General features: G+C 42.3%; 2 protein-coding genes across 2 annotated transcripts; both read right to left on the reverse strand.

Annotated features, from left to right (window-relative positions):
* Nucleotides 1-1943: 1943 nt before the first annotated feature.
* On the reverse strand, nt 1944-7403 carry LOC120066604 (ATP synthase subunit g, mitochondrial-like). The gene is made up of 3 exons (XM_039018027.1): nt 7269-7403; nt 4117-4277; nt 1944-2107 (listed from the first exon to the last, which is right to left on the reverse strand). Exons 1-3 carry the CDS (start codon nt 7318-7320, stop codon nt 2009-2011), a joined length of 312 nt encoding a protein of 103 aa, XP_038873955.1. The 5' UTR covers nt 7321-7403; the 3' UTR covers nt 1944-2008.
* Nucleotides 7404-16594: 9191 nt separating this feature from the next.
* On the reverse strand, nt 16595-24561 carry LOC120066551 (histone H4 transcription factor-like). The gene is made up of 9 exons (XM_039017975.1): nt 24141-24561; nt 19131-19357; nt 18758-18869; nt 18357-18509; nt 18158-18235; nt 17910-18030; nt 17559-17697; nt 17223-17347; nt 16595-16949 (listed from the first exon to the last, which is right to left on the reverse strand). The coding sequence occupies exons 1-9, from the start codon at nt 24286-24288 to the stop codon at nt 16595-16597; spliced, it is 1458 nt and encodes a 485-aa protein (XP_038873903.1). The 5' UTR covers nt 24289-24561.
* Between the last annotated feature and the right edge of the window lie 847 nt (nt 24562-25408).

Here is a 25408-nt window from a genome sequence, read left to right on the forward strand (position 1 = left end):
CTGATGCACTAACCTGGAGGAGGATCCTAATGCACCAGGGGTTCCGCAGGTACTTGGTCAACATCGTGCAAACACTGTCAGAGGACTGGGAGCGAGAGGAGATGTCTATCATGAGTTAATATTGTCCGAAACCCAAGGTTCTTCATCGATCATCGCCGATGTTTGGGTTTACACTCTGTCGTCAAAGGATCTGCAACCCCTTTGTGACCACAGCGCACCTCAGACATTTCTGTGCATGTTATACAGTGGAGGCTCCTCAGAGGAGGAAGGGGTGGACCATCCTCAGTGAATTTCAGAAAAATAGTAAAACAGTTTGCCTTTTTAGATTAACTATATTAAATATATTCACGTCACCAAAGAATTGATTAAAACAATGTTTTGCAATGAAGGTTTACAATAGCCTCAAAAGCACTCTTTAGGGTAGCGCCATGGTCTAGCTGGAGGACAACTAGCTTCCGTCCTCCTCTTGGTACATTAACTTCCATACCAAACTTAGGAGGCTCATGGTTCTCACCTCCCAAGATTTACACAGTAATTATAACAACTTCCAGAGGACATCCTCCAACCTATCAGAGCTCTGACTGACATGCTGTCCACCCAATCAACGGATCTGAGTATGAATCTAGTACAGAAAGCATAAGCTACAGCTAGCTAGCACTGCATAAAATGTGGTGAGTAGTTGACTTAAATACAATAGTTGAACAGTTTTGAACACATTTTTTGCCTACTCAAACACAGAGCTCAAACAGAGGGATGTTATGTTAGCTAGCTGGCTTTGACTATCCAACAACACTGGAACCCTTCCAATTCAAGGTAAGCTTTCGGTTTTACTAATTTATTGCCACCGGTGGAACTGCTAAACTGCACACTAATGTTACTGCATGATTGTAGCAGGTTTACTAAGGCGTTAGTTATATTAGCTATGTTGACTATGACGTTACTTTAGCTAATATGGTGACAATGATGTAGGCTGTGTAGCAGTTTTGAAATGGTTTGGAAAGGTTTTTTCACCTGCTCACATACAGCTGATGTGTTGTGAATTGAAGTACACAAGCAAAGGGAAAATATGAGAGGAGAGCGCATAGATGTGAGAAGGAATACAATGTGGCTGCTATGAAAGTAAACTCTTTACGTGTGATCAGGGGTGTATTCATTCTGCCGATTCTGTTGTAAAATGTTTATTAAAACAGAAGCAAACGAAGCGGGGATAAACATACCTGGATTTGTCCAATAGAAACTCTCGTTTTCAACTGCTGGACTAATGATTACGCCCTAGATCAACATTTTCTCTGGATCTGTGTGCACCTACGTTGTAAACTTTCAGTATCATGTAGTAGCCTAAACCTATCACTGTTCCATTGAACTGGATGAATGGAATATGAATGAGTCATCCAATATGCTGTAACAGAAATAAGGCCATGCTCATGAGACAAAAAAAATCATCCTCCCTCATCTTAAAAGGACAGACCGCCACTGACATTTATTCCAACTTTAACCAATCAGCGACCTCTCATTTTACATAGCATAATTCCACCGCTTTCTAGATTTGAGGTGGCACACGTAAAGTTTAACCAGAAATTGAATCTTTGTCAACCTTCAACTGCACTTGGATGTTTTGTTCACAGGAGGTTGGTGGCACCTTAATTGGGGAGGATGGGCTCATGGTAATAGCTGGAACGGGATGAGTGGAATGGTATTAAATACAAATAGTTTCCATGTGTTTGATGCCATTCCATTTACTCTGTTCCGGGCATTATTATCAGCAGTCCTCCCCTCAGCAGCCTTCACTGATTGTGTTGTGTGTGTGTGTGTATATAAAAAAATGTTTTAAAATGTCTACTATTAAACACTTTACACTAAAAAGTCTCCGAATAAAGTTGGCAACTTCAATAAGTCCTGAAGTGTCTAAAAGCTAGGTAAATGATCAAGTTACAGTGCAACAGTTCTTTAAGCAATGGACATTTATTAAGGTGGGAGTTAAGAGTGTACAACAGCGACAGATCAAGGTTTAAACGGCGTATCCAACAATGCCTCCTTTCCCGATGCACTCTCCAATGTAGAACCACATCAACACTTCAGTGCAGACCAATCCATTTCTGAACGCATCCTGTAACAAAAGCATATTGACATTAATCCCAAACAAATACCATTGAGTCACATCTAAAAACCAACATGACAGACAATTCCATATTTCCCAATTGGTTAGGATGTAGGCCTAATGTCTCTAGTGGATTGCAGCTACTTATTTTGATAATGAAGGGACTACTTGTAAGAGTTGAGATAAGGCACAACCAATGTTCCCACTAAGCTGTGCGCTTGTGCAAGCAGCAGCCCCAAGACTACCACGAGCTGCCGCTCAGAAATATCAGCCCACAGAGAGAAGCAGGAGATTGAACTTGACAACATTTTCTAGAGCAGTGGTCACAAACCAGTCGATAGCAAACCTGGTCAATCTCCAAGGCATTCCTAGTCGGTCGACTGTCAACACTTTGTATTCAACCCTTTTATAAACCATAAAATGCATGTTCCTTTCATTTCCACTCAGCGCTACAACAGTAATGAATGAGTGGGAAATTATCTATAGGCTTGGGTTATTTGTGGCCTGGGTCTTTTTTTAATATCGAGGAATATTTCACTTCCTCTGTTCATAGGCGTAACGTGATTTTGTACATGAGGAAATAATGGAAGACTGTGTCCCTTTTTGGTCAGTGTCAGCGGAGGAAAGGGAGAGCGGAGGGATGAGAGGCGGAACCTCAGTCTGCTGCTCTCTGCCTCCACTAAAGCTGACTACAGATGTAGACTCCATCATTCCAGTAAAATAAAAAGCGAATTATTGAAATGTAGGCTCACTCAGCTGTTTCACAAGTAATACAACAGATCCATTACCAGTGTGATCATATAGCCTACCTCCTACTTCAAAAGAAAATGTCCCGAACAGTGCATTGGCAGGGCAATTCAAGCAAAGCCAATATGAAGTGGTAATATACTGGGCCTATAGCTTACTGCACACACCTCATTGCTAGAGTACTGTTTTTAATTGGTTAATGTTGCATATTCTTACAAGCCATCAGCGGTAGATCTCGGCTTGTATTTTGACTCAGTAAAGTTTGTGACCACTGTTATGGAGTTCCCTGTTAACACGATCGACGTTTCCCTTTACTGTGGCAATTGTGACACGCAATATTAGCCACTTTCAATGCAACATACCAAAACAAACTATGCAACAGATTTTGTTGTAGGCAGAATGCATTGCAGTAGGATTCTATTGCATTGACAAGCACTACTCAGACCGTACTCTACACAGACCAGTGCACCATAACCAATCAGTGCTGCAGTAGGCCTATATGCAAATAGACCATTTACATTTACATTGAACTGGACAGTGTTTACAGCATTAGCGGTCGTAAGTAGATGCGCTTGTTTTGAGATCAAAGCGAGAGCTGCATGTAGCCACATGTGCACATTTGTTCATATCCTTTGCTAGTTAGTGAGTTATTAGCCCAGCTATAGATCATTCGTAGTCGGCACAAAACGTGTACATTTCTAGACATATTTGAAAAGCGAGTCAGGTAAGGAGCTTTTTTTTTGTCTTAAAGGGGCAGTGATGTATTTTGAGACAGGCTTGAATAAGTTAATTAGCCAATAGGCAGAGGGTAGCATAATTTGTCTGATTCTCTGTAATAATGGTATGAGAATAATAATGCATTTTATTTTGTAAAGTGGTGTCTTACATCAAACAACATTTTCAGTCATCCCCTTATCTGAAGAACAAGTGGATAAACAGGTTTGTGTCAAGCCCTGCATGTTCTTTTTTTTCTTCTCAAAAGTCTCATGGAATGTAGGCCTACATGGATTGGATTCTACTGTAAGCTGAATGATAGAACAGCTATTTCCATGTTAAAATGTTATGGGATGCATTTTATCCATCGTTTTTGATGGTAGGCCTACATTATGATCAAATAGCCACAGTACAACCTCAGTGTCCACAGCAAATGCACGCTGGAACATTGATCACAACACCCACATTCAGAGAGCCAATGGGCAAAAGAAAGAACTTGCTAGCTACTTGTACAGTATTGCATTGATACCCACTCAAGCAATCTTCTCAGTTCTCACCTTCACTGTCGTCTGTCCAAGGCGTCCACTGTTGAGACCGGTGAGGATGTTCTTGATTCCCGCAATGGCCTGGGGAATCTCGGCAGGGGAAGGGGGCACGAGCTCGACTTTAGCGTAGTGCCAGAAGGTCGCTAGCCGGGGCTTGGAGTAGGTGGCAGCGGCTGAAAAAAACAAGATGAACACACCATGTCATGAAATGTGTCCTCTGCTGCACGCTGCTGGGTCAAGCAAGATAAGAAACATTAGCTAACGTTAGATATAGTTTACAGGTGACCAGCTAGGTGACTCAAAGAGCTTGTCAGAACACCTACCTGAGATTGACATTTAGCTAGTTAGTGTTAGTTAGCTAGGTAACTTGGCTACCTATCTACTATAATTAGTTACCACATCTAGCTAACTAGCTAGCCAACACTTAGTTGGAAACAAGTTTTTATTCGAGATTGATGGTGACTTGGCTTGTTCGTTTGTCTACCATTAGCTAACTACACTGAGTGTACAAAACATTAACACCACAAGGATATACACTTTATTCAGTACTACTGCAGTTACTAAATAATTCCAATAGGTGGCAGCATAAGACCACAAATTACATTTCGGAATAATATTTAGCTTCCTCCCTGGATACACCAATCCCCTCACATGAAAATTCCTGCTTTTTTCTGTCCTTTCGACACTGCTAACGCAAGAGGAAGAACTGGAAAAGTGTTTAACAGATTACTGTGACGTAATATAAATGATGCTTCATGTCTATTAATACCTGTTTTTATGCTCATGTTTATACTTCATTACTATAACGATGATCAATAAGGCTGAACATTAATTCAGTCACCTCTGGTTGACAAAAACTTATTTTCCTAGTACATTCATTGTCAAATTCATCAACCAGCATCGACCCGCTCTGCCTTCTCACGCAAGCGAGGGGCATGTTGAGGTAAATTTGCTAACCGCGAGGGTTGCATAATGTAATTTATTGGCGGGCTGGAAGATGCACTCGTCCTCTCTATTCCCGAAGTAGTTTACTCCCAATATGATACGTTAACAAGGTCTTTTTATAATGCAATTCTACTAGGGTTGAGGTTAGCGCATCTGACTAGTGATTATTTGGCCGGGGTTTAGTACCTGCTATCGTCACAATTTTTTTGCTCTCCCAAAAGCAACACAGCCTTAATACGAGATATATAGCTAACTGTAAAGTAATGAGTGACCATTTTAGAAAATCATGGGACATATAGTCTTTGGTTGCATGCTATTTTATGTCAATCATATTGCTGGTATAGCCTATAACGGATGCTTCGGGATCTTATGCTGCCATCTACTGGAAATATTGAGCAATTAAAAGTTATAAATTTATGTAAAGACATCGGTGAGGCAGCTAATAAATTGTGTATTTTTCCTATTAATTCCTTAGATCAGTCAAACCTGCCCCACACCAATTGCTAGACTTTCACAGAGGTTACTAGGTCACCCAGTTCATACCACATTTGAAAAATAAAACAAATGTGGCTTGTTTATCAAGTGTTCTGCCTTGCAATAATAAATATAAAATAACTAATAACAAAATAGCTAAATGCTTAGACAGGTTTTGATGAACAAAATAATCTAAAAGCTATTTAGTACTATAATGGTATTTACTATCATAATATTACTACTAAATTTGTTTCTAAAAGTTCTAGGCTACCCTACCTTAGAATTAGGGGTTAGGGTTAAGGCTAAAATAGGTTATACGTAGGGTTAGAGTTTCTGTATATCACTTTATGACATCTGCTGATGTAAATCAGGCTTTATAAATAAATGTGATTGACTGTTAGGGTTAAGGCAAAAAACAGTATGGGTTTATAGCTCTCTTGTGCCTCCCTGTGGCCTTGTGGGTACTACAAACATAATTCGCGACACTTGCTAGGCTCTTAATCTGAGGTAGCAACTGTGTCAGATCTACAAATCAATGAGCTAGCAACTCAATTCGCTCAATTCGATGCCTACGAAGGAAGATTGACGCATATCAAATTCCCCAGCAGCCATTTAAAAACAACAAATCGTCAAAGATTAATAGTTAAAAATGTATTTTGGTTGTTTAAAATTAAATCAAAGTTTTTGTCACGTGCGCGGAATACAACAGGTGTAGTACAGTGAAATACTTACTTACAGGCTCTAACCAATAGTGCAAAAAATGTGTTAGGTGAACAATAGGTAAGTAAAGAAATAAAACAGTAAAAAGACAGGCTATATACAGTAGCGACGCTACATACAGACACCGGTTAGTCAGGCTGAATGAGGTAGTATGTACATGTAGATATGGTGAACAGAAAGTAGCAGTAGCGAAAAAGAGGGGTTGGCGGTGGGACACAATGCAGATAGCCCGGTTAGCCAATGTGCGGGAGCACTGGTTGGCCACATCTTGAAAAAGATGACAGGGACCTTCGTTTTTCTTAGGTTTTACACCTTTTTCTGAAAGAAATATGGTTAACCATGACCAGAAAATGTTTAACGTTTGATGCGTCCTTAGCATCGTGTGTCACCACAACGTGTACTCTAAGCGAACAAAATAGCAGTAACCTTGTTAATAAGAAAGTTACCTGAGGTAAACCTGCAAGGTTAAAGAGGGATCAACTCATTGCAAACAATGCGAAGCTGGCATGGTGACGCAAACCAATGGGCTGGGAATAGAACCGTTCTGAAGGCGGTTTGGTGCAGCGGTGTTCGATACAACTAATAGGAGCTGGCAGGGGTGAAAGAAGCACTAAAATAAGGCCAGAGATTTCGCGATTACTTCATAAGTAAAGCTGGAACATAAGGTCTTACTTTATAAAAAAAAAAAAAAGCGTTACAAATGTCAGCCTACTGTGGGAAGCATTGGCGTCAACATGGGCCAACATCCCTGTAGAACACTTTCGAGACCTTGAAGAGTCCATGCCCCGACGAATTGAGTCTGTTTTGAGGGCTACAACTAAATATTAGGAAGGTGTTATTGTTTTGTACACTCAGTAGTTAGCTAGCTGCAGCCGGCTAGATGCGCTAAACTGTGACATAGCTAACTAACTACTAGCATAGCCACCGATGCCATGCCAGTGTGACTGTCAACTTGAATACAATAACACGCTGGTTTTAATAGCGTCGACGTTAAGCTTATGTCTATATACAATCATTTAATTTACCTCCGATCAAAGTAGGTACTTTGGCCACAAATTTCTGGACTGCCTGTGCCATGATGGTTTGCTTCAGAGTCGTGAAAAATACGCAATCGGCTATTTGCTGCAACTGAATGTCACCTCCAGCAAGAAGGACCCCTCAAGTGCGGCTGCCCTATGATCTGCCTGAACGGAAATAGCTGCAGAGCTGCCTAATTTATTATTATTATATATATCTATATATTTTTATAAATCTTTATTTAACTAGGCATGAATCATAAACTACTCTGTTTGTTATTCTTTTTTCCCCACTTAATCTTGCTCGATGTCGAAATCCTTTCAGAAAGGTGAAAAATCGTTGTTTTCAATGTCAATAACAGACTGGCAAATTGAGGCCAGTGTATGAAAGTAAAATAGTCACTTAAATATACACGAATGTAAAGTATGATTAGCACATAAAATATGAGTTGCACCTGTATAATCAAAGTTTATTTGACACGTGCGCTGAATACAACAGGTGTAGACTTTAGTGAAATGCTTACTTACAGGTCCTACTTACAGGCCCTAACCAACAGTTCACTTTTTAAGGAAAAAAAAGTTATTACGTGAACAATAGATAAGGAAATAAAAAAATAAAAAAAATAGAAAGACAGTGAATAATAACAGTAGCGAGGCTATGTACAGGCACCAGTTAGTCAGGCTAATTGAGGTACTATGTACATGTACATATGGTTAAAGTGACTATGCATATATGATAAACAGAGAGTAGCAGTAGCGTAAAAGAGGGGGTGGTGGGTGGCGGGAGACAATGCAGATAGTCCAGGGAGCCAATGTTAGGGGGCACCGGTTAGTCGGGCTAATTGAGGTCCTATGTACATGTACATATGGTTAAAGTGACTATGCATATATGATAAACAGAGAGTAGCAGCAGCGTAAAATAGAGGTTGGGGGGGGGGGGGGGGGGACACACACAATGCAAATAGTCCAGGTAGCCATTTGATTACCTGTTCAGGAGTCTTATGGCTTGGGGGTAAAAGCTGTTGAGAAGCCTTTTGGTCCTAGACTTGGCACTCCATTACTGCTTGCCATGCGGTAGTAGAGAGAACAGTCTATGACTGGGGTGGGTGGGGTCTTTGACAATTTTTAGGGCCTTCTTCTGACACTGCCTGGTGTAGAGGTCCTGGATGGCAGGCAGCTTAGCTCCAGTGATGTATTGGGCCGTACGCACTACCCTCTGTAGTGCCTTGCGGTCGGAGGCCGAGCAATTGCCGTACCGGGCAGTGATGCAGCCAGTCAGGATGCTCTTGATGGTACAACTGTAGAACCTTTTGAGGATCTGAGGACCCATGCCAATTCTTTTTAGTTTCCTGAGGGGGAATAGGCTTTGTCGTGCCCTCTTTACGACTGTCTTGGTGTGTTTGGACCATTCTAGTTTGTTGGTGATGTGGACACCAAGGAACTTGAAGCTCTCAACCTGCTCCACTATAGCCCCGTCGATGAGAATGGGGGTGTGCTCGGTCCTCCTTTTCCTGTAGTCCACAATCATCTCCTTAGTCTTGGTTACATTGAGGGATAGGTTGTTATTCTGGCACCACCCGGCCAGGTCTCTGACCTCCTCCCTATAGGCTGTCTTGTTGTTGTCGGTGATCAGGCCTACCACTGTTGTGTCGTCAGCAAACTTAAAGATGGTGTTGGAGTCGTGAATGTAACAGTATAACTTTATGGTGTCCCCTCGCCCCCGACCCGGGCGCGAACCAGGGACCCTCTGCACACATCAACAACGGTCGCCCACGAAGCATCGTTACCCATCGCTCCACAAAGGCCGCGGCCCTTGCAGAGCAAGGGGAACTACTACTTCTAGGTTTCAGAGCAAGTGACGTAACTGATTGAAATGCTATTAGCGCGTACCCGCTAACTAGCTAGCCATTTCACATCCGTTACACCTGGTCGTGCAGTCATGAGTGAACAGGGAGTACAGGAGGGGACTGAGCACGCACCCCTGAGAGGCCCCTGTGTTGAGGATCAGCGTGGCGGATGGGTTATTACCTACCCTTACCACCTGGGGGGCGGCCCCTCAGGAAGTCCAGGATCCAGTTGCAGAGGAAGGTGTTTAGTCCCAGGGTCCTTTGCATATTGATGAGCTTTGAGGGCACTGTGGTGATGAATGCTGAGCTATAGTCAATGAATGGTATTCTCACATAAGGTGTTCCATTTGTCCAGGTGGGAAAAAGCAGTGTGGAGTGCAATAGAGATTGCATCATCTGTGGATCTGTTGGGGCAGTATGCAAACTGGAGTGGGTCTAGGGTTTCTGGGATAATGGTGTTGATGTGAGCCATGACCAGCCTTTCAAAGCACTTCATGGCTACAGATGTGAGTGTTACGGGTCGGTAGTCATTTAGGCAGGTTACCTTAGTGTTTTTGGGCACAGGCACTATGGTGGTCTGCTTAAAACATGTTGGTATTACAGACTCGGACAGGGAGAGGTTGAAAATGTCAGTGAAGACACTTGCCAGTTGGTCAGCGCATGCTCGCAGTACATGTCCTGGTAATCCGTCTGGCCCTGCGGCCTTGTGAATGTTGACCTGTTTAAAGGTCTTACTCGCATCGGCTGTGGAGAGCGTGATCACACAGTCTTTTGGAACAGCTGGTGCTCTCATACATGTTTCAGTGTTATTTGCCTCGAAGCAAGCATTAAAGTAGTTTAGCTCGTCTGGTAGGCTCATGTTACTGGGCAGCTCTTGGCTGTGCTTCCCTTTGTAGTCTGTAATGGAATGCAAGCCCTGCTACATCCGACGAGCGTCAGAGCCGGTGTAGTAACGATTCGATCTTAGTCCTGTATTGATGCTTTGCCTGTTTGATGGTTCGTCTGAGGGCATAGCGGGATTTCTTATAAGCTTCCGGTTTAGAGTCCCGCTCCTTGAAAGCGGCAGCTCTCGCCTTTAGCTCAGTGCGGATGTTGCCTGTAATCCATGGCTTCTGGTTGGGGTATGTACGTACGGTCACTGATGCACTTATTGATGAAGCCAGTGACTGATGTGGTGTATTCATCAATGCCATCGGAGGAATCCCGGAACATATTCCAGTCTGTGCTAGCAAAACAGTCCTGTAGTTTAGCATCTGCATCATCTGATCACTTTTTTATTGCGCTAGTCACTGGTGCTTCCTGCTTCAAATTTTGCTTGTCAGTAGGAATCAGGAGGATAGAATTATGGTCAGATTTGCCAAATGGAGGGCGAGGGAGAGCTTTGTACGCGTCTCTGTGTGTGGAGTAAAGGTGGTCCAAAGTTTTTTTTCTCCTCTGGTTGCACATTTAACATGCTGATAGAAATTTGGTAAAACGGATTTAAGTTTCCCTGCAATAAAGTCCCCGGCCACTAGTAGCGCCGCCTCTGGGTGAGCATTTTCTTGTTTGTTTATAGCGGAATACAGCTCATTCAATGCTATCTTAGTGCCAGCCTGTCTGTGGTGGTATGTAAACAGCTATGAAAAATACAGATGAAAACTCTCTTGGTAGATATGTGTTAAATTGAGGGTTTTGAGTTTTGAGTGACCAATGTAAATTAAATTTTCTCCCATTTTCTCCCCAATTTTCGTGGTATCCAATCGCTAGTAATTACTATCTTGTCTCATCGCTACAACTCCCGTACGGGCTCGGGAGAGACGAAGGTCGAAAGCCATGCGTCCTCCGAAGCACAACCCAACCAAGCCGCACTGCTTCTTAACACAGCGCGCCTCCAACCCGGAAGCCAGCCGCACCAATGTGTCGGAGGAAACACCATGTACCTGGCCCCCTTGGTTAGCGCGCACTGCGCCCGGCCCGCCACAGGAGTCGCTGGAGCGCGATGAGACAAGGATATCCCTACCGGCCAAACCCTCCCTAACCCGGACGACGCTATGCCAATTGTGCGTCGCCCCACGGACCTCCCGGTCGCGGCCGGCTGCGACAGAGCCTGGGCGCAAACCCAGAGACTCTGGTGGCGCAGTTAGCACTGCGATGCAGTGCCCTAGACCACTGCGCCACCCGGGAGGCCCTTTGGTTGGATAATTAATTGGGTTTTGATTATGATATGGAAACTGAATGATTTTAAAAAAAACTGACAGATTGATTTGGGTTTAGTATGTTAACTATATGAGTGAAGCAATTCATATATTATGGATTGATTGTTTTGATTGTTGTTGTGTACTAAAGATGTTGACACTATTCTCAGCATGCCCTGGTGAATGGAGAGGGTGAACTCTGATCCTGAAACTGATCCTAATCTATTTGATCTGTAGGAGTTGCCTTATAAGTTAGTATCTTTCATACAAATCTTAACCTTGTGAACCATTCAATACATCTGTTGTTTGTCATGAACATTCAGGAGGATGTACTTTGCTATAAAAAGGTGTTATATTCTTTGTCTCGGGGCTCTCAACTAATCATCTGAGGGTGATTCGTCAACCAGCCATCATTATCGCAGAGCACTCAATCAATTAACTTTGTGTGTGTGTTTTATTGACCTGCTCCCTTAAGTGAACAAAGATTTAGTTGAAGTTTAACTCTGAATTGTGTTATATGTTTGTCTGTCCTCATTTGATAAAGAAATTAACCACCACAGGGTGCTTTGCTGGTGACACGGTCTGTAATTTATTATTTAGAATTCAAGGCACACTTAACCAGCATGGCTACCACAGCATTCAGCAGCGATACGCCATCCCATCTGGTTTGCGCTTATTGGGACTATCATTTGTTTTTCAACAGGACAATGACCCAACACACCTCCAGGCTGTGTAAGTGCTATTTGACCAAGAAGGAGAGTGATGGAGTGCTGCATCAGATGACCTGGACTCCACTATCATCCAACCTCAACCCAAATGAGATGGTTTGGGATGACCGCAGAGTGAAGGAAAAGCAGCCAACAAGTGCTCAGCATGTGGGAACTCCGTCAAGACTGTTGGAAAAGCATTCCAGGTGAATCTGGTTGAGAGAATGCCAAGAGTGTGCAAAGCTGTCATCAAAGCAACAGGTGGTTATTTGAAGAATCTCAAATATAAAATATCTACATTTATTTAACACTTTTTTGGTTACTACATGATTATTTCATAGTTTTTATGTCTTCACTATTATTCTACAATGTAGAAAATAGTAAAAATAAAGAAAAACCCCTGAATGAGTAGGTGTGTCCAAACTTTTGACTTGTACCGTATATCTTACAATCAATAAAGCCAGTCCAACCAATGGCTGTAACATGAGAAAAAGAGTTTTAACAAAATGTATTCCACCCATTTACAAATACACTCAAACACATTGCATATTATGTATTCCACCCATTCACGAATAAAGATTTCTCAACAATGTCAATCCAAGCTACTCTATCTCCACTCCACATAAACATGCTGTTACATAGTTAGCTTGGCCTTCTCTCTCACCTCCACCTCTCCTCTTCCCTGGGCTGGTGTGGGTAACAAGATTAAGGTCTCAAACCCACAACCAGCTCATTCCAGGTTCCAGGAGAGATTGAATGAGCAGGTTGAGCTAAGGGACAACTCATTATTCCCAACATAACCTCTTTGCTAGGAGATGCCACCCCCCCCCCCCTAATCTTCATCACCACTGTTACTCTACGCCTCATGACTACTTACGGAGTTTGTTGGGGAAACGGAGAAAAAGTTGTGTCTTTGCCTCCACGGTGTTCTATGCGTTAGCCCTATGAGGTTGTTGAGGTTAGGTCCACAGTAGTCCCTCGCAACAGACTGTTCGTCCCAAAGAGTCTCTCTAGGTTTCCCTTTGATCAGGAACACCTAGAGACTCGGTATATAGCAGTCACACACAAGACTGGTATATACCGGTTCCAAACTTTTCCATTTAAGAATGATGGGGGCCACTGTGTTCTTGGGGACCTTCAATGCTGCAGAAATGTTTTGGTACCCTTCCCCAGATCTGTTCCTCGACACAATCCTGTCTCTGAGCTCTACGGACAATTCCTTTGACCTCATGGCTTGGTTTTTGGTCTGACATGCAGTGTCAACTGTGGGACCTTATATAGACAGGTGTGCCGTTCCAAATCATGTCCAATCAATTGAATTTACCACAGGTGGACTACAATCAAGTTGTAGAAACAAAGGATGATCAATGGAAGCAGAATGTATCGGAGCTCAAGTTCGAGTCTCATAGCAAAAGGGTCTGAATAGTTATGTAAAGAAGGTATTTCTGTTCTTTACTTTCAATACATTTGCACACCAAAAAATATATAATGAAAAAAATATATAACTTCGTCATTATAGGGTATTGTGTGTAGGTTGATGTGGATTTTTTTTGATACATTACAGCCTTATTCTAAAATGTAACAAAATGTGGAAAAAGGGAAGCGACCTAAACAAGTTCCAGGATATAAGCTCAAAGGTGAGTGATGTATTGTATTTTGCGTCGCTAAAAGAAAGCAATCAGTTTATTGTGCAGAAGAAAGAAAAAGCGTCAAATCAAACTGCTAAGGGGTATACTACAAAGCAGGATCAATGAGTTTGCCAGCAATTTGTTTTATACAGAAAGAAGTATTGATCTTGGTTCAATAAGTTTAACTTAGATACATGTTTCTAGTTGTTGAGTCAATTTGACCATGCCCAATTCAAGCTTATCTTTCTAAATAAAATTAAGTTATATTAGAATATTTGTGACCGACCAGCTCGATTCAGTCTTAAGTAGCAGCATTTGAAATTGTGTTTTTTTTATTTTTTTACATTGGATAAAAGTATAGATTCAGAACTAGAAAATTGTATAACATACACTACAGTTGAGGAAAGTAATTCTGCTTTGGAAGTTAATAAACCCACTTTTGAGAAAACGCCCCCTGAATGTTTTGGTACACCTACTGGAGAGCCCTTCTTTGTCTACATCCATTCAGCATCGTTCACACTCTCTTCATCCTTAACTCCACCCGTCTCTTTAAGGCCTCACATGTGAGGCCAGGTGCTAAACAGAGAGTACGATAGTGTACTAAACAACCAAGGATTTCAAGACTAAAGGCTGGTTTCTGCTGGAGTCTGGTTTTAGGTCTGTAGACAGTTGTCTCAGTGACATCATGAACATTCTATTGTTATCCGACATCAAACTTGTCATTGTTGTTATGAAAAAGTATAAACACAAAAACGACAGGCTGCATGACATCAGCAGCCTGGTGGTCCAAAATAGCATAACTGGTGTATTTTAACACCAATAAACCCATCTGTTTAAACACAAATGTACTATATATATATATATATATATATAAAAATAACTTGGACAGTCTCGTTGACCTAACGTTATATCCTAATTTGACTTTGGTGCAAATCATGTTATTCTTCACATTACTGGCTCTCGTAAACTCACACTATATCAAAGTTTATTTGTCACATGCACAGGATACAGAAGGTATAAATGGTACAGTGAAATGGTTACTTGCATAGTGGAGTCTTTTGTTTAGACATGTAGCTAGCTAGCTAAATAATGAACCATAATCCCAACTCATAACGTTACTACCCTGCATGAATCTGCAGGTAGCTAAAGCTTACCAACTAGGTTCAATGTTAGCTAGCTAAAATTAGGCTATAACTAGCAATGCATATGGCTCAGAGATACAAATAATATTACTACACAGACCATACACAAAAGCTAACAGTATGCTTTAAATTGCAAAGAAAACAACTTTGACAAAATTAGAAACGTATAATATCTGAAAATGTAGCTAGACTCTCTTACTCGTATTCATGGATAAACGCTTCTCCCTCTTTTTTTAAACATTTATTCGTTATTTTACCAGGTAAGTAGACTGAGAACACGTTCTCATTTACAGCAACGACCTGAGGAATAGTTACAGGGGAGAGGAGGGAGATGAATGAGACAATTGTAAACTGGGCATTATTAGGTGACCGTGATGGTTTGAGTGCCAGATTGGGAATTTAGCCAGGACACCGGGGTTAACACCCCTACTCTTACGATAAGTGCCATGGGCTCTTTAATGACCTCAGAGAGTCAGGACACCCGTTTAACGTCCCATCCGAAAGACGGCACCCTACACAGGACAGTGTCCCCAATCATATTGGGGATATATTTTTTAGACCAGAGGAAAGAGTGCCTCCTACTGGCCCTCCAACACCATTTCCAGCAGCATCTGGTCTCCCATCCAGGGACTGACCAGGACCAACCCTGCTTAGCTTCAGAAGCAAGCCAGCAGTGGTATGCAGGGTGGTAGCTTTGTCATGATGCTATGGTTGCCCTTAGTTTGAAGATGTAATCCGGAGACAGGTGTTTTATACAACAGCCTTCTGTGTGTTCTCTTTTCGACTCCCTCTGCATATTTGCAATCAAAAGCCAGAATTTTCTCCATCCCCTTAGCTATCAAACTCTGCTTCCACTGGGCATTCCGCTGATTTTAAAACTCGGTCCTCCAGAAAGTGGAGAACATTAGCAACACTTTTGCAGTTCTTTGTAATATCTTTCAAAAAATACATGTTAGAAAGGATTACCTACACATACTGACCAGCTCATGTTACAGACAGAAGAGGATTACCTACACATACTGACCAGCTCATGTTACAGACAGAAGAGGATTACCTACACATACTGACCAGCTCATGTTATAGACAGAAGAGGATTACCTACACATACTGACCAGCTCATGTTATAGACAGAAGTGGGCTACATGGCAGACCAATCCAAACTCATCTCTCGGCATGTCCAGCCAATCATGGCTGGAGGGAAGGTTCCTGTCTTTTTCCATGGCTCGTATTTTATTCCTATTTACAGATGGCATACACATTTGTTATTAAGGCACATGAAAGTTCACATGTTCCAGAACACATTTCTGCCAACAAAAACTAAAATAAAAGTTCAAATGCCTCCTGTGAAGTAGTGACGCTTGACATACGGCTAGTTTCCTGAAACAAGTCACATTTAGGCAAGTTAGCTGGTTCATTTATTGATCCTGCATTATAATATAGGCTACCCCTATCGAGTCCCTTCAGTTTAGCTCAAAAATGTTTATGATGCAAAACATAGCAACTGTCTGGGTCTCCACAAATTATGGATCAGATGTTGGAAAACACCTCTTCAGTTCAACTCCACATCTTCTAAAATTTGTGCTGTGAAGCGTGTGCCCTGCACTGAGGGCAGATTAGGCCAGCGCTGCTGGTTGAATCTCAATATTTAGGAGCCACTGTTAATTTCCCTCCATACTCTGAATCCTTGAAGAGGTCCTCCTCCTCACACAGGTGTGCCTAGTGACAGGTGCAGCTCTTCCGTCTCAACATTCCTTAAGTCCTGGTGCCTCTCTGTGCTGGGTCACTGCCCAGATGCCAGAGCCATGAGAGGAGCAGTATGTGTGAGGGGTTGTAGTAGTTATACGACCTGCATGCCCAGCTGCTGAGCAGTGTCCTGTAGCATCACAGTGTCCTCCCCTGCCTGAGACGGGTCACCACTAGTCAGAACATAGAACACCCCCTCCCCCTGATCCCCCACCCCACCCTCCTCCAACAGCACCCCTCTCATCTCCACCTGTATGTCTGTGGAGTGTGCTACCGCCCTGGCATCCTCCTCGTCCTCCCCAGGCCCCAGGCTATCTGTCTGGGAAGCATCGTCTCCCTCCTCCCCCTCCTGGCCCTCCGGTCTCTCTCTCATCAGTTGTTCAGTCAGCTCCACGCTCTCATAGCGAATAAGCTGCAGACGCATAAAGCCGTCCTCGTGTTTCTTATACCTGGGAGAGAGAGGGAAGAGAGAAAGAATAGTTAGCCACAAGAACAAAATTATGATCCAAACAGGTTCGGACTTTCGCATTCATTCCCATTCACCTACTAATGATACTGGTGCCAAACTACGTATATTGAATGAGATCTTACCAATGCAGACTATCTCCACATAAACACGCTGTTAGATACAATCTCAACCACACGCACTTTAGAATTGGTTGTCCTAGTATGCTGGCTATAAATGTTCTGTTTGCCATGTTGAATGGCTCAGTGGTTGGTACCTGAATCGGGGGTGTCCGGAGGGCCATTTGAACTGGTGCTTCTTGAGGAGGTGGGCAGTGAGGTTGTTTCCCCTAGTGAAGCACTGCTCACAGACATGACACTTGTAGCGAGCCACAAAATCTCCCTGAGTTGTCAACACAAAAGGTAAACATGTTCAAATATAGTTTAGGGTTTGAGTGCATACATTAGAGTTGTCTTTACATGGCCGACTTGCACAACAGGGCTTCAAATGGTTATTTTCAGCACGGTTCCAGCAACTATGGCGGATGCATAACTAGGCCTGTCCAGTACAGCTTGGCTCAGCAGTGTGAAAAGTATACATCTCCTTCTCTCACCTCATGTACTTTCTTGTAGTGGTTCTTGATGGAGTGCAGTGAGCGTGTGGTGTAGTCACAGTTAGTGAGGTCACAGCGGTAGGCCGGCTCAGTGCTGTGGGTGTCCAGGTGTTTACGAAGGTCGATAAGGTTTTTACAGCTGAGATACACACACCACAGGAAAGATGGGTCACCCTTTACTAACATTCAGGCAATTGTTAACACTTGACCACACTAAAACAGGTACTTCTAAGATATAATTAATTTCCTTTTATAATAAAGTATGGACATCATCTCTGTCAAAGACGGATAGTGTTGGTTTATACTACAGACCGGGAGTCCTGGGTATTACTTTAGTATCTACTAACCTACCTGTACTCGCAGTATTCACAGCTGTAAGGCTTCTCCTTGCTATGGCGGAACTTGATGTGGTTCCGCAGCGATGAGGGGGACGGGCAGGTCATGTCACACAATGGACACTTGTAGTGGTTCACTAACAGCAGATAGGGATACAGAGAAAAAAGGAACCGATCAGAACACAGCACTACTCGGCAGCAAACGATAGTAGCAATCGATCAACGTGTGATCTAAATACAAAGAAGGGAGTTCAAGGGGCCGACCATGATTCCTCATGTGGTCCCTCAGTAGTCTCTCCGTTGCAAAGCGCTTAGAGCAGTGGGAGCACTGGAACCTCTGACCTACGAGAGACAAGGAACACACACACGCGAGACAGTCATTAAGTAGTAAATATGTTAATAGGTTATACTTCAACGTTAACAAAGCCCTAAATCCAATCCACCCCTGAACATCCCCTCTCACCCTCGATGGTGGTCTGCCGTCTGATGTGGTCAAAGAACTTGGTGTTGTTGGCGAACATCCCTCCACAGATTGGGCAGGCCACCACCTTCTCCCCAGTGTGGCTCCGCAGGTGCTCCCGCAGCTTAAAACGCCCTTTAAACTTGGCCTCGCAGTCTAGAGAAAAGTCAGGGGGAAATAAGTAGTTGATATTCTCAGTTGTGGTATTCACTCTGGTTCCAGGTATCATTACAGCCGGTTATAGGCCAACCCTGCTCTTACCTATTTTATCCACTGTCAATTCAAAGATAATTAAAAAAAAAATACACACCAACTGAAAGACTCAGTCACCTCTCAGTTTCTCCTGAATAGTTGTAAGCTGCCACCTTCTGTACTACCATCTTGACAGGGGTCAGTGGACTCACCCTTCCAGCCACAGCACACCAATGTCTCCTTATCAGCAGAGGGTACGTCCATACACATGCTGTGCATCTCCACATGGCGGTAGAACCACTCTGGGTTGACCAGAGAGGGTTGCTGCAAACACGCATACAAAAAGACGTGTTCCTGTCAAAGACCGTTACTACGAGAGTGAGACCAACAAAAGTACATGATCTGATAACTTCCCCACTTAAACTGAGGTGCTTCATCCACTTGAATAGAACCTAAACCCATCTAAAGAAAACAGCTGTGTGTGTTCTGTGCATGTCCCTTGTCTATGCCTGGCTTAATACTAGGACTATCTGTCCACGAGCTTCACATCTAAGCTAGATATGACCCACACTAACAGCGTCTCACCTCACATTGTTCCCACTGGCAGATGAAGTTGTCTGTTATGTCAGGCACGATGTTGCGGTTGTGGAGGCCAATGGTGCAGGTGCCGAGGCTGGGCTGGGCCTTGAATACCCCCTGGCCCCACTGCTTCAGCTTGGTGTGGTAACAGTGGAAATACACATGGCGCTTCAACTCCTCAGCACTTTCCACAGAGCAGAACCCACAGTCTTTCCATATACAACTGTGCTCCTCTAGTGACAGAAAACAAACAAGAGACATGAATTTCAATGTGTGACCATGAAATTCCATATACAAACTCGCAGAGTTCGGTCATCATTATTATCCCATAATTGTGGAAGACACTCATGATGTACACTGTTTACAGTGCATTCGGAAAGTATTCACACCCTTTGACTTTTTCCACTTTGTTACTTTACAAAGTGGGGTCACTTAGAAATTCTTGTTTTTGAAAGAAAAGCAAATTTTTTGTCCATTAAAATAACATAAAATTGATCAGAAATACAGTGTAGACATTGTTAATGTTGTAAATGACTATTGTAGCTGGAAACGGCTGATTTTTTATGGAATATCTACATAGGCGTACAGAGGCCCATTATCGGCAACCATCACTCCTGTGTTCCAATGGCACATTGTTAGCTCATCCAAATTTATCATTTTTAAAAGGCTAATTGATCATTAGAAAACCCTTTTCCAGTTATGTTAGCACAGCTGAAAACTGTTGTTCTGATTAAAGAAGCAGTAAAACTGGCCTTCTTAAGACTAGTTGAGTATCTGGAGCATCAGCATTTGTGGGTTCGATTACAGGCTCAAATTGGCCAGAAACAAAGAACTTTCTTCTGAAACTTGTCACAACAGACAAAAACAGTGTGCTTAATCTAATAACACACAATTATACGTGTTCATGTCTTTATTGAACACACTGTGTAAACATTCAGTGTACAGTTGTGGGTATATGTGGGTTTTGGTTTGTCCACAAGTTCTCAATGGGATTAATGTCTGGGGAGTTTCCTAGCTATGGACCCAAAATATCGATGTTTTGTTCCCCGAGCCACTTAGTTATCACTTTTGCCTTATGGCAAGGTGCTCCATCATGCTTGAATCAACTTTAGGAGACGGACCTGGTGCTTGCTGAACTTTCTTGGGTGCCCTGAAGCCTTCTTCACAACAATTGAACCGCTCTCCTTGAAGTTCTTGATGGTCCGATAAATGGTTGATTTAGGTGCAATCTTACTGGCAGCAATATCCTTTCCTGTGAAGCCCTTTTTGTGCAAAGCAATGATGACGGCACATGTTTCCATGCAGGTAACCACGGTTGACAGAGGAAGAACAATGATTCCAAGCACCACCCTCCTTTTGAAGCTTCCAGTCTGTTATTCGAACTCAATCAGCATGACAGAGTGATCTCCAGCCTTGTCCTCGTCAACACTCACACCTGTGTTAACGAGAGAATCACTGACATGTCAGCTGGTCCTTTTGTGGCAGGGCTGAAATGCAGTGGAAATGTTTTTTGGGGATTCAGTTCATTTGCATGGCAAAGAGGGACTTTGCAATTAATTACAATTCATCTGATCACTCTTCATAACATTCTGGAGTATATGCAAATTGCCATCATACAAACTGAGGCAGCAGACTTTGTGAAAATGTATATTTGTGTCATTATCAAAACTTTTGGCCACGACTGTAGGGTGGAAAAAGTATGTGAACCCCTGGATTTCATAACTTATTGATCCTCTTTTAGGCTGGGTTTCTGTATAGCACTTTGTGACATCGACAGATGTAAAAAGGGATTAATACATTTGATTGAATAACCTAAACCAAACGTTTTCTGTAGTTGCGGATCAGACCTGCACAACAGTCAGGAGGAATTTTGGACCATTCATCTTTACGAAACTGTTTCAGTTCAGCAATATTCTTGGGATGTCTGGTGTGAACCGCTCTATAGGTCATGGCACAGCATCTCAATCGGGTTGAGGTCAGGACTCTGACTGGGCCACACCAGAATGCGTATTTTCTTCTGTTGAAGCCATTCTGTTGTTGATTTACTACTGTGTTTTGGGTCGTTGTCCTGTTGCATTACCAAACTTCTGTTGAGCTTCAATTGGTGGACATATAGCCTAACATTCTCCTGCAAAATGTTTTGATAAACATGGGAATTAATTTTTCCGTCAATGATAGCAAGCTGTCCAGGCCCAGAGGTAGCAAAGCAGCCCAAACCATGATGCTCCTTCCACCATACTTTACAGTTGAGATGAGGTTTTGATGTTGGTGTGCTGTGCCATTTTTTCTCCACACATAGTGTTGTGTGTTCCTTCCAAATAACTCAACTTTAGTTTCAACTGTCCTGCACAGAATATTTTGCCAGTAGCACTGTGGAACATCCAGGTGCTCTTTTGCGAACTTCAGACGTGCAGAAATGTGTTTTTTTTGGACAGCAGTGGCTTCTTCCGTGGTGTCCTCCCCTGAACACCATTATTGTTTAGTGTTTTTCGTATCATAGACTCGTCAACAGAGATGTTAGCATGTTCCAGAGATTTCTGTAAGTGTTAAGCTGACACTAGGATTCTTCTTTACCTCATTGAGCATTCTGCGATGTGCTCTTGCAGTCATCTTTACAGGATGGCCACTCTTAGGGAGAGTAGCAACTGTGCTGAACTTTCTCCATTTACAGACAAAAAAAAGGCATGCACTGATTCTCGCACACAAGCTTGGCATCATTCACAAGCGATAATATAATCATTCACAAGTGATGTGGTAATATCAGACTCATCAGACTGTTCTTGATCTAATCTTGTCTTTACATATACTAAATAATATGTGACATTTGTTTTGATTTAGAATGGACTATTATCATGCACCCGTCTCGAAACAGGGGCAGGGAGGAGAAAAAAATCTACGCACTTAAATAGCAAACAGAGGATGCTTTTCCTATGGTTTATTTTCATGCCAGCCAGATAGGCTATATTCCTGTTGTAAAGAAAAGCAAATGTGCTTAATATCAGGATAGTTGAGAAATACACATAGTAGGCCTAGCCTATATAAAGCTGATGGGATCCTCCTCTTTTTAATAGAGGCCATTCTCTATTACTCTATCACGCAATGCCTTTAGAAATGTTGCGCAACATGAGCTATCATGAAGTGTTTGATTAGATTTTTGATTACATTTGCATTGACGTCAGAGTGATTAGTGGGACAATAGTGTGCGGAGCACCAGGTAATTAGTATGTTTGGTAGGCTACTAATGACCATCAGCAGCAGCAGAGCTTGGAGGAGCCTAATTATCGTGATTAAACAGTCACATGGAATTTGACTGCCCTCATGACTCGTGACCATCGGTGTGGCAGTAATACGATCACCGTAACAGCCCTAGTCCTGCTAAGCATTCAAAATGGAACAAGTACTTTTGGGTGTCAGGGAAAATGTATGAAGTAAATAGAACATTGTTTTCTTTAGGAATGTACTCAGTAAAGTAAATATTTTCAAAAATATAAATAGTATTTATATTTTTGAAAATGTTTACAGTCCATGGTAAGACAAAAATATAAATAGTATAGATACCCCAAGAAAAGACTTAAGTAATTTAGTATTTTTACTGAAGTACTTTACACCACTGAGCATATCACTCATCCCTTGGTGCTAGCACAGATCCAATACTCAGAGATCATCTCAGGACCCCTCACCCTTGACCCATCCTCCTCTACTTTCTTCACTGCCTCAGCATACAACACCTTCTGCGCTACTCTGACCACCTCCACCTGCCTCTCTCGCACCGGACACTTCCGAGCCCCAGCAACATGGTCACCCCTACAGCTGACAACTTTACCTACCGAAACTACACAATCCTCTGTCCCATGCCCACCTGTATAATTCCCACATCTTGGCATCTCCCTCCTAAATACTGCTGCTACATGACCATAAACGTTGCACCTGAAACACTGCAGTGGATTCGTCACAAAAGCTCTAACAGGTCTGCGTCACACCAAACAGCACAAACACCAGGAATCCTCAACCTGTACACTTAACGCTACTCCAGAAATCACTCCTTCAATGGTTCCCCATTCCTAATCGCAAAGCAAGAAACAGATCTTGACCCATGTTGCGTGACATGGAGCACTCACTCCCTCTGGTCCAAAGAAACAAAACAAATTTCACAAGTCCACTACAGGTTACCTTCACTGATTCAACAGCTTCCCCACCCACCCTGAAACCACAAGGTCCGCCAAAAGGCAAGGATCCACTTTCTCCAAAAATGTCTCTCCTCCTGGACCATATTCTTCTTCAACATGTCCATCAGTGCCAGGCACGGGCTCCAAGCTCTTTACTACACCTTCCACAACTCACCCTTATTCACTTACATTTCACCACCAGAACTAGGTCTGGCACTGTTTGCACTTGACACCACCAATCTTCTTCGACACCTCATTTCAATTTTTACTACTTTCTGAAATTTGATTGATGGAACAATCCAGACAATAGGAGGCTGATTGGTCAGAAGTAAAAAAGGTACTGGCCCCACAGCAGCTCAAATAAAACATTTGACTTATGAATCTCTGTTTACAAACTTTAAAAAACTTTCTACGAGTTTACGAATCTCTTGGTAACGTGACAGAACTCAGCGCGCAGATTAAAACGTACAAGTGTATTTTTGATTCACAGCAGAATATTCATAGTCGTAAAAATAAATGCTTGCAAATCTTATTCAATGTATTCAAATGTCAAGTTACACATGATACAAGCTCACTAAATGTAATCACACATTTGCAAGTGTGTGAAACGAAATTCAAAATACAAACTCATTATCCCACACACTATAGGCGTAGGTACATTATCTCAAATCAAATTAACTTTTTACTTTTCTTTGTCCTGTGTTTTGATGAAAAGTTAAAGTTGAGCATTCACTGGGTTTTCCTCTCATGTAATGTCTCTCACAGAGTGCCACTCCACGTCGGAGGCACAGGCTGTGAAAAGAGACGACTCCATTCTCCCCTACCCGCTCACCAAATGAGAAATTGTCACCTTCCTCGATGTCCAGCGCCTTGAAGTGACCCTCAACATGCCCGCAGAACTCCTGCATCTGATCGAATGATTCTTGACAAGACCCCCACTCACACGCCAACTCAAGCGGTGAGTCATCTTTTCTCGCTGGTTTGTTTGCAGGAGGCATCTCTCACTATGAGTCTTATGCACGGTCGTGTATTGGGAAAAAGATAACGTCGTTATATGGAAACGAAAATGGTCTTGCTAGCTAGCTAGCTAAACTGGACAGCTGCCATTAGCTAACGGTAGTAACGTTAATATCCACGTGTGACAACAACGTTCTGATATCGTTACAACGAATGTGATCATGTTGAAAAGTCCAAAACACAATTGCTCAGTTATTTAGACTAAGAATAAACAAATCTACAAGTTCGCTAGCTACCTGGATGTTGTTAGCCAAACGTTTCCTGGTGTGTTTCTGAGCTCCAATCAGAAATCACTTCATAGTTAGTGTCCAATGGGCTTTCAGTAAAAGTCAGCCCAATAATGTATTGGCCAATCACGTAAGGCGGTTCCATGGGCGAGATGGGTACGAGTGGAAAATTGACCTCTGAAAACAGAAACGATTAGAAACAGTTCCATTTAGAAATATCAGTAGTGCCTGTATTCGGCATTAGACTCAAAATAATGAAATAACAATTTCATAAAGGACGTGATTTGTTCTGAGCACTTATTTATTTCCTGGTTTGAGCAATCCATTACAAACATAAAACACATCATAAAGTATTGTACACTTGTATTTACATTCTTACAACCAGCAGAATTAACCCAGTGTCAAATGAGCCTAACATTATGAAGGCAAAGCTTACAAATACATTATGGATTGAGAAAAAACTGTTTTCACATTCCATGTCCTTCTTTAATAAGTTCGTAAAAATACACCTAACCAATAATACAAAGAAAATTATTGGTATATTCATCTAGCTCTTGCAGTGGTGTAAAGTAAAAATACTTTAAAGTACTACTTAAGTAGTTTTTTGGGGGTATCTGTACTTGGCTTTACTATTTATATTTTTGACAACTTTTACTTCACTACATTACTAAAGACAATATTGTATTTTTACTCCATACATTTTCCCCGACAACCCAAAGTACTCTTTACATGTTGAATGCTTAGCAGGACAGGAAAATTGTGAAATTCACGTACTTCAGGCGGACTCACTTGACGGTCTGATGGACTCACTTGACACAAATGCATCTTTTTTAAATAATGTCTAAGTGTTGGAGTGTGCCCCTGGCAAGCCATA

Source organism: Salvelinus namaycush, chromosome 21, assembly GCF_016432855.1.
Source record: "Salvelinus namaycush isolate Seneca chromosome 21, SaNama_1.0, whole genome shotgun sequence".
NCBI classification, from domain to species: domain Eukaryota; kingdom Metazoa; phylum Chordata; class Actinopteri; order Salmoniformes; family Salmonidae; genus Salvelinus; species Salvelinus namaycush.

What these genes read in the sequence shown, in the direction of transcription:
- LOC120066604 (XM_039018027.1), bottom strand. Translation starts at nt 7,320, where the DNA reads ATGGCACAGGCAGTCCAGAAATTTGTGGCCAAAGTACCTACTTTGATC. An exon ending in AGTACCTACTTTGATCGGAG is followed by an intron (nt 4,278 to 7,268) that starts GTAAATTAAATG and finishes TGTTTTTTTCAG; the next exon opens with CCGCTGCCACCTACTCCAAG. An exon ending in TTGGACAGACGACAGTGAAG is followed by an intron (nt 2,108 to 4,116) that starts GTGAGAACTGAG and finishes CTTTTGTTACAG; the next exon opens with GATGCGTTCAGAAATGGATT.
- LOC120066551 (XM_039017975.1), bottom strand. Translation starts at nt 24,288, where the DNA reads ATGCCTCCTGCAAACAAACCAGCGAGAAAAGATGACTCACCGCTTGAG. An exon ending in GGCGCTGGACATCGAGGAAG is followed by an intron (nt 19,358 to 24,140) that starts GTGACAATTTCT and finishes TTCTGTCACTAG; the next exon opens with AGGAGCACAGTTGTATATGG. An exon ending in TCCGGACACCCCCGATTCAG is followed by an intron (nt 16,950 to 17,222) that starts GTACCAACCACT and finishes TCTCTCTCCCAG; the next exon opens with GTATAAGAAACACGAGGACG.